At 37.2% G+C, this 12661-nt stretch overlaps 1 protein-coding gene across 1 annotated transcript; it reads left to right on the plus strand.

The window, feature by feature from the left end:
• The first annotated feature begins 4351 nt into the window (after nucleotides 1–4351).
• LOC113691078 (ABC transporter C family member 10-like) lies at nucleotides 4352–12005 on the plus strand. The gene is made up of 13 exons (XM_027209266.2): nucleotides 4352–4489; nucleotides 4698–4866; nucleotides 5304–7381; nucleotides 7542–7862; nucleotides 8049–8135; nucleotides 8691–9278; nucleotides 9372–9536; nucleotides 9922–10216; nucleotides 10345–10559; nucleotides 10631–10936; nucleotides 11132–11195; nucleotides 11284–11523; nucleotides 11614–12005. Exons 3-13 carry the CDS (start codon nucleotides 5336–5338, stop codon nucleotides 11724–11726), a joined length of 4440 nt encoding a protein of 1479 aa, XP_027065067.1. The 5' UTR covers nucleotides 4352–4489; nucleotides 4698–4866; nucleotides 5304–5335; the 3' UTR covers nucleotides 11727–12005.
• The last annotated feature ends 656 nt before the right edge of the window (nucleotides 12006–12661 follow it).

Below are 12661 nucleotides of genomic sequence, written 5' to 3' on the forward strand. Positions count from 1 at the left end.
GCTTGATTGGCAGTTCACCTAAATTCAGCTTTAGGATCGCTATTAGTAATTGTAAAGACTCAATAGGCTGTCCATCCGCCTGGCTACCATATGATGGTATAATGAACGCCACACGAAACGTATTCACGTGATTCATCATCCCAAATGCTTGCGGTCGATCCATGGGTCACGTGTACGGTATTTCCCGATTGATTGTTTCACAAGTTGAACAAAATATAATATATATATATATATAAACATATACATACATATGTATATGTATATCTTCATCATCATCATAATCATTGAGAGCAAAGTACGGAATATATATATATATATTCCAATATGTATCATCATCCATAGTAGGATTCCTGTGGGAAGACCACCTAAACTTTTAGCAAAATTAGGAGAAAGAGACCAAGAAAATGACAGAGACGTTGGTGACGTTGATGGATGGACTAACAGTAACCAAATCCAGACAAATTTTAGGCTAACGCCTCTATTCTCGCCGTTTTCCCATTCCAAGGTGCCAACAAGGAGTATATATATTTACCTCAAAAAAAATGCAGAATTAATTCTCTATATGTTGATAATTTATATTAATAACTATGGATGCATAACATCCTTGTATAATTTGAATTCGCACTTTGTAACATCATTTAAATTAAATTTGTTAGCGTAAAATAAATTACACACCGACAATAATGTATAAATATTTATTCAAAAAAAAAAAGAGTATCATATGTATTTCAGAACCACTGATGCTTTGTGAACTTTAATAACATGCACTAGAAACATTTCTTTAATATCATCACTTTATCATTCCGTGACTGTGGTACATGTTTGAAGGCAATAAGGTAGGATGTATATTGCTTCAAAAAACAAAAAAAAAAAAAGAAGTAATACTTAGGATTACATTTTGAGTCATTTTCCATTTTGCTTTCCACCGCTGGCCTATTACAAAACTGCCCTACCGAGCCCTACTTAGGATTATATTGTAAAACTGCCCTACTTAAGATTTAAAATTATTAAATTTTAATTTTTTTTTCTTGTTTCATAAATCTCACTTTTCTTTTATTTAAAAAAGAAGAAAAAAAAAGAATCTGGCACGCATTAAAATGTGTAGGACTCCACACATTTCTATTACTCTGTCAACGGACGCAGAAAACACCCTTGGCTTAAACATTTTTAATTTTTTTTAATTGCAAAATACATTATTTTAAAAAATGTTTTTCTTAAAGAACTCTCTTTTTTTTTTTCAAAGCCTCAAAGAACTCCATTCAATGCATCTTGTCATGTGTATTATGCGCATTAATACATAATACATGAGATGGTAATCTAATTAATATTTTTTAGCTGTCAAATGATAATGTAATTTATAGGAATACCATAAATAAGAGCTTTGGCGCTATTTGTTTTACCATTTTTCTTCAAAAATTTTTGCGTTTCCTAGGAACAATCATTTTTTTTATCTTACATATATCAAACCACTATCGTATTTTTTTTTTAACAAAAACTCCAAAAAATAGCAATATAAATAGGGTTTTTATTATCACTCGGTATCTCTGAGATATTTGAAAATGAAGAAAAATACCAACTAGTTGAATAAGTACTCTTCCAAAGGAAAACAAGTACTCTCCAAGAGTACATGTGGACAGCAGGATTTTTTTTCTTTTTCTTTTAATTTTTTGGGAAAATTACATCTAATCCACAAATAGTGAACAGACTATTACAATTGACAGTTCAACAATACCACAAACCAACTCGCCAATTGTGGGAGCTAGTAACAATAGTGATATTTCTTTCGACCAAAAACTCTCCGAGTCCTTAGATTTCAATGAAAACCCCGACAGCCGTACAAGTTTGGTTGGGGCCGATAGTGATATTTCGTGTACCTTTGAAAATTTGAAAGTAGCTTTCAATTTTTAACGCACAAAGCAGTACAAAATAAATTTTTTTTTTTTGGATCCGATAAACCTACACTCACTTTATACTTTCATTTATTTTATATTAAGGGAAGGGCGATCTCTTTTTTTTTCAGATATAATAAATCTGCACTTACTCTATATTAGGAAAAGGGGAACTTGAAGAGACTCAAAAAGAATTCAGAAGGGACAGAACCATCATTGATTCAGACGGGTATCTATGTACTCGCTGATAATATTTTCTAAAAAATCTAAATTTCACAATATAAGCAAGGAAAATTGATCTCTTGATCTATATGCAAATAAAATTTTAAAACTCTCTTGATATTCAATTATTTTAGGAGTAGTTGGTTGGTACAAATGATTGTGTGGTGGTTGTAATGTTTACTTTTTTTTTTGCTTTTAGAATCAATCTGATTTTATTCGCCACTAGTCAACAACGTTTGAGTCAGTTTAAAAAAAAAAAAAACGAGAGATCTTGGGCCTCTGCAACTCCATACTTCATATTTTAAAAAAATCACTGTTCTGGGGTCAGATTCGTATAAGGATTTAAAAGATCGCTACTTTAATTTAACCGTCTCTATCCCGAAAAATACCCTTAATAGAAGATAAAATTAGCTTTTTAATCGCACAAGCCACCTATTCTATTCACCCCTCTTCCTTTTTACATAGGACAGTGATTGGGTTACAGACACCAGTAACTTTTGAAAATGTTACATACGACTGTTCTCCAAAATTTCGTCAATTCATTAAACACGGAACGCACCAATATAACAAAACAAACCACGTTCCGAATCTTGCATGGCCTCCCTGCCACTGCAGCCAAAATCCCTACACCCCCGGCCCCGGCCCCGGCCCCGGCCCCGCCCCCGGCCCCGCCCATCCACACAAATCCATTGTCTCCCCACTTTTAATTCACCCTCTGCCTCTGCCTTTATTTTTTCTCCACTTTGATGCTTTGCCATCAATCTTGCAATCTCTCTCTCTTCGCATGTTCCCTTCATCCTCTGGCCCCTATTAACCACTGATGGAATTAAACTAAACTGGACTGCCAATTTTTTTTTTTTTGTAATATAACAATTGTATAACATATTTTATCTTAATCTACAGGAAAGATGGAGTTTAAGAAGATTTGTATGTTAGAGTTTAGTAGGTATGCAGACTTAATTAAATCAAGAGAATGTTATGACATAACATTTGAATTTTTTTTACTGTTGATGGGGTTGCAAATAGGATTTAAATCCCCACCTACGATCTAAAGAGAGACTTTGGTGGCCAACTTTTCTTTTGAGGTTTTCAATTTTTTCATGTTTCTTTATTGGCTGCAAAATTTCCTGTTGTCTCCGTCGAAGAAAGGGAAAAAAATGCCAAAAAGAAAACGCCAAACGTGAATAAGCTTGTCGTTTTCACGGCAGGGATCCCATGGGGTTTGGGCAAGACTACGGCGGAGATAAGATGATTTGTGTCCGCCACTTAAGGAACCAAATTGCATTTTTCAATATTTTAAGAATTATTAGGAGAATTAACAGGACAAGCTGGTTGACTATCTTTCCTAAAAGAATTAAAAGGACAAGCGGGTTGACCATGTTTCCTAAAAGGCTGTATGGTACCGAAATGTCCGTAAGTCCAAAATGACTTATGGACTATAATAACAGTACTCCCTCCATTTCAGTTTGATAGTCCTATTTTCTTTTTTCGTCTGTCTCAAATTATAGTCCACTTTTCAATTAAAAAATGTAGTTATATTTTAATTTTTCTAAAATATTCTTATTCAATATAAGTTGTTGTTACTATAAACCTACCCTATTTAATAAGAGTTGATCCTTTTTTTACTATCAATTCAAGTTTTCATAAAGTTGTATTCTAATTAATGTGAGGGTATTTTAGAAAAATAACTACCTAAATTGATTGTTCCAACAAAGTTAACTACTTTTCTTAAACGGTATGAAAAAAAATCAGGACTATCAAAGTGGGACGGAGGGAGTAGTATTTTCCTTTTCCATAATTTGTATCATTACTAAACATAATTTTAAAAGAGTAAATTTTATATATTATTATAGCTGAATGAAAAATACAGGAGTAAATTTTAAATTTAAATTATATATATTATATATATTTAATATTGATAGTGTATATACTTAAGATTAGTTTATTTTAAAACAGTGCAGCCATCATGAATTTTACATAAAAATATTTTTTGAGAACAAACTCAAACCTGCATGGCGTTCTCACGAGATAGTGTGGCACTCACTCTGGCTAGGCCGTATGATTTGTGATTTGTCCCCGCGCCATCATCTCTGACTTGTCAACGATCCAAGTCCAGTGGCTCCTCGCGTCCCTGTCGGGTCTTGCAGGTTGTTTTGGTAGACTACTCTTCTTTATAAAATCAATACTGACAACATCTCTGCCGTACTAGTGTATTTTCTACTTCTGTCCTTTGAAGTGTGTGCCTTTCTAAAGTGCATTGGTATCTCAGTGTCGTTGTTTTTTTTTTGGGTAAAAAATAATCTGCACCTGCATTGCATGTGCCTATGTTGAGACGGCGGGGCGATATGTGAGAAACGGGAAGAAGCGGAGAAATACGAGTAGGATTTGGATTCTATTTTCAACACATGCTTAAATAAATAAACACAAAGAAAACCAACACACACCCCTCTGCTCTCTTGGGAACCTGTTTCCTTTTTCATGGTTTTTTTTTTTTTTGAGTTGATCCAAAATATTGTACTATGCCCGAGCTATTTTATTTGTGTTAGTATTGATTTCTGGTCCACATCGTCATTTCTTTGTGTATAGGAAAGACAAAGCCGTGGAGGGTTGGTAATAGTATTCTATTATTTATGATCCCCATCGTCATTTCTGTGCATAGGGAAGACAAAGCCGGGGAGGATTGGTAATAGTACTCTATTATTTGCAATCTGGAGGATTTGAGAGTTTTGAGGGAGGACACCTTTGCCAATCCAAGGTATGTTGTCGTTGTCATGCTTGCATTTTTGCTTGTTAGTACCAGTTATTGAGCAAGTTTTCTAGGTGATTGAGATGGGTACGAGTACAATGAGATGGATGCTATGAACATATTCTACCATGACTGGTCATGCAGTTTTTGATCAAACGAACTCTGCCCGCAGTGACTAATTAGTCCCATTTTCTTGTCTTCAAGCAGTCTAAAGAATTTTTTGCTGATCATGTTTTTTGATGTGTTGCATAATTTATCTTGCAAGTGTGTGGTCTATTGGTTGGCTCTTCTATTTATTATCTCCACATTCTTTAAGCAATAAGCTGTGCTTCTCTTGATCCTTCCACTTCCTTGATGAATTCAAAATGATCAGAACCTTTTTTTTTTCGGTGCGTCGCCTGTTTGAATGGTGTGGTAATCATTTTCTCGTGTTTATCAAAATTCAGAATCAACAGGGCAAAGACGGTTTAAGGACGAGATGGTGGATCTTTGGAGTATATTTTGCGGGGCATCTGATTGTACTGACAGCAGTAGGAAGTTTTGCGGTGCTAATTTAGTCTCTGCAGCACTGTCCTCCACGTGTATTAATCATGCCTTGATCATTTCCTTCGATGTTTTGCTCTTAATTGTGTTCCTAGCCATTTTTTTCTCCAGAACCTCGTCAAAATTCCCATGGATGCATGCGCAAACTCGTGCTATTTCAGGATTGCAGTTGATATCTGCCACTTTCAATGGTCTTCTTGGACTTTTATATTTGTGTGTGGGGATTTGGATGTTGGTAAGAGAGTTACGGAAAACCCACGGTGCATTGCCTCTCCATTGGTGGTTGTTGCTAACTTTCCATGGGTCGACGTGCTTATTAGTGGGTTTAACTGTGAGCCTTAGGGGAAAGGTTTTTTCACAAGCGCCTTTGAGGCTGTTGTCCATTCTTGTATTCTTGTTTTCGGGAATTGCTTGTGGGTTCTCTCTTGTGACTGCCATTCTCGATAAAGAGGTGTCATTTAGGATGGGGTTATACATATTGTCTTTGATAGGAGCATGTTTACTGTTGTTGTGCACCTACAAAGGTTACAAAAATGAGGACAGCACTGAAAATGATCTTAGGGCCCCCTTAAATGGCGTGGCCAGTGGAAAAGGCCAACTTGATTCTGTTGGCTGTGTCACTCCATTTGAGAAAGCTGGATTTATCAGTAAAATGTCATTTTTGTGGTTGAATCCATTGATGAAAAGGGGAAAGGAGAAGACTTTGGAGGATGAAGACATACCCAACTTGCGTGAGGAAGATCGAGCAGAGTCCTGCTACTTGCTGTTTATGGATATATATAACAAACGGAAACAAGTTGATCGACTAGCCCAACCATCAGTGTTGAAGACAATCTTAATATGCCACTGGAGGGAGATCTTCACATCAGGGTTTTTTGCATTTCTGAAAATAGTTACCGTCTCTGCTGGTCCTCTTCTACTACAAGCCTTCATTCAGGTTGCAGAAGGAAAAGAGAGTTTTGAATATGAAGGTTATGTCTTGGCTGTTTTGCTTTTTATCTCAAAGAACTTGGAATCTTTGTCCCAAAGACAGTGGTATTTCAGAAGCAGACTAGTAGGTGTGAAAGTAAGGTCCTTGTTAACGGCAGCCATTTATAAGAAGCAACTAAGACTATCCAATACTGCCAAGTTGATGCACTCAAGTGGTGAGATAATGAACTATGTTACAGTGGATGCCTACCGGATTGGAGAATTTGCTTTCTGGTTTCATCAGACGTGGACAACGGGTCTTCAGCTCATCTTTGCACTTTTAATTGTCTACCGTGCTGTGGGGCTTGCTACAATTGCATCCTTGGCGGTAATAGTTCTTACCGTTCTTTGTAATACTCCCCTTGCAAAATTACAGCACAAATTCCAATCTAAGCTTATGGTGGCACAAGATGACAGGCTAAAGGCTATTTCAGAGGCACTTATCAATATGAAGGTTTTGAAATTATATGCATGGGAAAGCCATGTCAAGAAGGTTATTGAGAATCTAAGGCAGGTTGAAGAAAAATGGTTGTCAGCTGTTCAGCTGTGTAAAGCATATAATAGCTTTCTTTTTTGGTCAACCCCTGTACTCGTCTCTGCTACAACATTCGGGGCTTGCTATTTCCTTGGTATTCCACTATATGCAAGCAATGTTTTCACATTTGTGGCAACATTACGACTGGTTCAGGACCCTATTATATCTATTCCTGATGTTATTGGAGTAGTCATTCAAGCTAAGGTTTCTTTTAACAGGATTGTGAAGTTTCTCGAGGCACCTGAATTGGATGTAGCAAATGTGAGGCAGCTATGCCTTGGAGAAAACACAAGTCGAAACATTATTATAAGATCTGCTTCTCTCTCGTGGGAAGAGAATTCATTGAAACCCTCTCTTAGAAACATAAATCTGGAGGTTAGACCTGGTAAGAAGGTTGCTATATGTGGGGAGGTGGGCTCAGGTAAGTCAACCCTTCTAGCTGCAATTCTTGGAGAGGTTCCAGTTACCTGTGGAACTGTAAGTTAATTTCTTGTTTCTTTGACGTACTTCTATTGAACTGATTTTATCTATGCCTATGAAACTCCCTAACAATTTTTGTCATAGATGGGATTCTTGTAGAAGGCTTTAAACATAACCTGATCATCTCTTATGTGATAAATTTATCTTCATTCTACAGGTTCGAGTGCATGGAACTATTGCCTATGTTTCCCAATCAGCATGGATTCAGACTGGAAGTATTCGAGACAATATTTTATTTGGGTCTCCAATGGATTACCAGAGATACCAACAAACATTAGAAAAATGTTCATTGGTAAAAGATTTTGAGTTGCTCCCTCATGGTGATCTCACTGAAATTGGAGAAAGGGGAGTTAATCTCAGCGGTGGACAGAAGCAGCGGATTCAACTAGCACGGGCTTTATATCAGAATGCTGACATATATCTACTCGATGATCCCTTCAGTGCTGTTGATGCACACACTGCCACAAGCTTATTCAATGTCAGTACTTTATCATATTATTCTCATCTTCTTATTTTCTGGTAGTCTGGAGTCTGGGAGGGAGCGTTGATTGCATGACCTCATAATTCTGAGGCTTGCTTTACATCGATTGACCTCCTCCTGTTGTGGAACATGCTTAGTAACACTCCTTTGTGATGATGTACAATCTCACACCATTCTTGGCAGGATTATGTCATGGGAGCTCTAACTGGGAAGACTGTCTTACTTGTAAGCCATCAAGTTGATTTTCTTCCTGCATTTGATTGTGTTCTGGTGAGTTTACCCCTGGGAAATTTTTACGCTGTAACTGTTGTTGTTTTCATTTGATTTGTACCTTTAGGCATTTTTTCTGGTAACCTGATTCCACTTCCTGTGATAAAGCCTGAGAAATATATCTTTTTAGATGACTTTTCAGTTAAATCTAGGATTAAGCCACTGCACCCCCCCCCCCCCCCCCCCCCCAAAAAAAAAAAAAAAACAACAACAGCAACACAGCAAAGGGAAAGCCTCTTTCTACTAGATGCTATGATGTCTGAAAATCTTGGTTTTGCGTTATGATTTTTTTCTGCTTTCATAGGTCAATTGATTACAGGTTTTCAGATTGATCACATTTTCCTAGCAATAAAAAGTTATTTAGCGTTGGAGGTGTTGCACATAGCCATCTATATTACTAAAAATTTGGATATCAAGTTACTCACGCAGTGAGTGCTTTTAGTTATTAGTGGAAAGCAAAACAGCTGGTTTCGTTACCCTGAATATTACTCCCAAGGAAACTGGCACACTAAATCTACTTGACAACAATATACTTACTTCTACCTTGTTTGACAGTTTATGTCAGATGGCGAGATTCTCAATGCGGCTCCCTATCATCAGTTACTAGCCTGTAGTAAAGAATTTCAGAGTTTGGTTGATGCACACAAAGAGACTGCAGGTTCTGAGAGGATTTCAGAAGTTACTTCCTCCCCAAGTTATAAAACTCCTAACAAAGAAATCCACAAGACATACAGTGACAAAGGTTCTAAAGCATCAGCAGGTGATCAGTTGATCAAGCAAGAAGAGAGAGAAGTCGGGGACACTGGCTTTAGGCCTTACATTCAGTATTTAAATCAGAACAAAGGCTTCTTGTTCTTTTCTTTGGCTGCTTTCTCTAATCTTACTTTCGTGATTGGTCAGATATCACAGAACTCTTGGATGGCTGCAAATGTTGACAATCCTGAAGTTAGCACGCTGAAACTAATTGTAGTCTACTTGGTCATTGGGTTTTCGTCAACATTTCTTCTGCTCAGTAGATCTCTGAGCACAGTTGTTTTGGGTCTGCAATCTTCAAAATCATTATTTTTTCAGCTATTGAATTCTCTTTTCCGCGCGCCCATGGCATTTTATGACTCTACGCCTTTGGGAAGGATATTAAGCCGGGTAAGGATAGTAAGAGTTTCATGTATGCCAAGTTGAGTACACATCTAAAGGCTTGGAACTAAAAGTAACGCCCATTGATTTTTACTTGAGCAGGTCTCGGTTGATCTGAGCATTGTTGATCTCGATGTTCCATTTAACTTGATTTTTGCTGTTGTAGCAACTTTGAATTTTTACTCTAGTGTTGTGGTGCTAACCGTATTCACCTGGCAAATTTTGGTTGTCTCGATACCACTGGTCTACTTGGCTATTCGGTTACAGGTAACATGCTGGCCGGCTTGTTTCATAAAAACTTTTGCTTATCAATTTAATGACAAGAAAAGATTATAACTAGTGTGTTAAAAAGGGTGAAGACCTCTGAATCTTTTATTAGTGTCAAATGGCTTGCTTTTCCTTCTTGTCAGTGAAGTAAGTCGCTACGTCATAGGTCAGTTAATTGTGGTTTTTCTATCTGCAGTAAAATGGTTTGCCCTTTTTCGTGGAATATCCAGCTGAAAGTTCTAAACTTACTATGCCAATATCTAGGTTTTGCATAAATTGGAAAAAGTTCCTCCTGTTTTATAAGTTGCTGGTCTTCTGACATAATGTTAAGAGGTTTTTGCGCTGATTGCTATACTAATACCATCGTGCGTTTTCTTGTCAACAGAGATACTACTTTGCCTCTGCTAAAGAGCTAATGCGTATTAACGGCACAACCAAGTCTTTTGTTGCAAATCATCTTGCTGAATCTTTGGCAGGGTGCATGACAATCAGAGCTTTCGAACAAGAAGAGCGTTTCTTTGTTAAGAACCTAGAACTTCTTGACACAAATGCCAGCCCTTTCTTCCACAATTTTGCAGCTAATGAGTGGCTGATTCAACGATTGGAGACAGTCAGTGCCACAGTTCTTGCCTCTTCAGCTCTCTGCATGGTTTTACTTCCTCCTGGAACTTTTAGCTCCGGTCCGTGGTGTTCTAGTAATTGATGCTAGCAAAATATAGATTCTTATTATCTAGGCATTTGCCCACTATACTGCTAAAGTTTGAGAATGAAAATTTTTTCTTCTAATCATTATCCTCTGTCATTGCAGGATTTGTCGGAATGGCTTTGTCCTATGGTCTTTCATTAAACATGTCCCTTGTGTATTCCATCCAAAACCAGTGTACTCTGGCAAATTATATAATTTCTGTGGAGAGGCTTAACCAATACATGCACATACCAAGTGAAGCTCCTGAAGTCATAGAATGTAATCGACCGCCAACCAATTGGCCAATAGTGGGTAAAGTAGAGATTCAAGGTTTGCAGGTATATCTATTTGACTACTTTTATATGTATTCGATCTTTGTTTCAACCTGCTAACATCAGTTCAATTACAGATCAAGTATCGTTCTGATGGCCCACTTGTTCTTCGTGGGATCAGCTGTACATTCGAAGGAGGGCATAAAATTGGTATTGTTGGACGAACTGGTAGTGGGAAGACTACTCTGATTGGTGCTCTCTTTCGTCTGGTGGAGCCAGTTGGTGGAAGAATCGTAGTAGACGGAATCGACATCTGTACAATTGGACTCCATGACTTGAGGTCACGTTTTGGGATTATACCACAGGATCCTACTCTTTTCAATGGAACTGTGAGATACAACTTAGATCCTTTGGGGCAACACCCTGATCCGGAAATATGGGAGGTACTTAAAATCTTGGCATATCAAAGCATGAATTTTGCATTTGCAGCTTATGTTTGGTTAAATGTCAATACTTTTAGTTCAGCATTCCTATTGCCAGTGGCTATTGCATTTGAGAAATTGCTTTTTTCTTTTTTCAACTTTCCGAACAGCGTTGCTTTAACTGCTTTGTAAGAATTTTTTTTCTGTTTCGAGAAGGTTCTTGAGAAGTGTCAACTCAAAGACGCTATTCAGGAGAAAGAAGAAGGCCTCGGCTCCTTGGGTAAGCTGGTCCAGTTCTAAGGTAGTGATGAATGATGAGCAGCTGCAGCTGCTGGTAAGATTTACTAACCTATCTCTTTTAATTTCAGTTGTGGAAGATGGATCAAACTGGAGCATGGGGCAGAGGCAATTGTTCTGTCTTGGCCGTGCTCTACTGAGAAGAAGCAAGATATTGGTTCTTGATGAAGCAACTGCATCAATAGACAATGCTACTGACATGATTTTACAGAAAACTATCAGGGCAGAATTTGCTGATTGCACGGTGATCACGGTGGCTCACAGAATACCAACAGTGATGGACTGTACTAAGGTTTTGGCTATTAGTGAGGGTGAGCTTCATGTCTTGAGCATTTGTTTATGCTGAATTAGTCTTTTGACCATAATCATTATGCTAAAAATTTGTCTGACAAATATAATAGGGAAACTTGCGGAGTATGATGAACCAATGGAGTTGATGAAAAGAGAAGGTTCACTGTTTGGCAAGCTCGTGAAGGAATATTGGTCTCATTATCGCTCTGCAGGATTACAGTGAAGTTAAACCGCTGAGCCATTTTGTGATCCTTTCCCCCTTTAGTGCATGGGCAGTTACAGGACAACTGCTCAAATAGCTGACAGAAAGCCGTGATACTTCAGTATCGGTTTGGCACTTTTGTTTTCTAGTTCACCGGCATGGCATATACCGGTGCGTTCAACTCAAGTCGAGCTTGAATAGTGCAAGGCAAAATTACTAAGGTCGAGCTCGAGCTCGACTTCAATTTACGTTACTTGACCTCGAGTTTAAATAAATCTATTCAATTCAAATTAAGTTCAATCGAGCTTATCTGAGCTCAATCAAGTCTAATCAAGTTCATCAAATAAAAATTAATATTTTACATATAATTTTAAATAAATGATATTATTGACATTTCACAATAATAAATATAAAAAAATTAAAATATATATTATAAAAAACTCGATTAGACTCGTTGAATTTTCGAGTGCAAAATATTAAAACTCGAGCTCGATTCACTTCTTTTATCAAGCAGTTCGAGCTTAAGCCGAGTTGCTGATTGACAGGTTGTCGAGCCTGTGCAATAATAAATACCTGCTCAACTGAAATATAATTTCTGTAGATAGTGATAAGTAGGGTCGAATCCACAGGGACTGGGGATATTTGTCTCTTATGGGGTTCAAACTGACAATGGGGAGGGTTTTTATAGCAATGACAATAATTAAACAGTATGAATAAAATCAAATAACTCACTAAAAATTAAATGATAATCTACTAAAATCAGATTAATGATAACTAAAGGTCTAACTAAGAAATAACTTCAACAATGGTTCATCTAATTGATCATCGATGCATAGACAATTCCAATTTTTTACTAATAAATAGATTATAACTGCCAAACAAGCGATGACAGTCAACCCCTCCTTACTGTATCGGTGATTAAGGTATGACCACTAATCACTGCTCTAAATGAGAAA

Source organism: Coffea arabica, chromosome 5c (genome assembly GCF_036785885.1).
Source record: "Coffea arabica cultivar ET-39 chromosome 5c, Coffea Arabica ET-39 HiFi, whole genome shotgun sequence".
Lineage (NCBI taxonomy): Eukaryota > Viridiplantae > Streptophyta > Magnoliopsida > Gentianales > Rubiaceae > Coffea > Coffea arabica.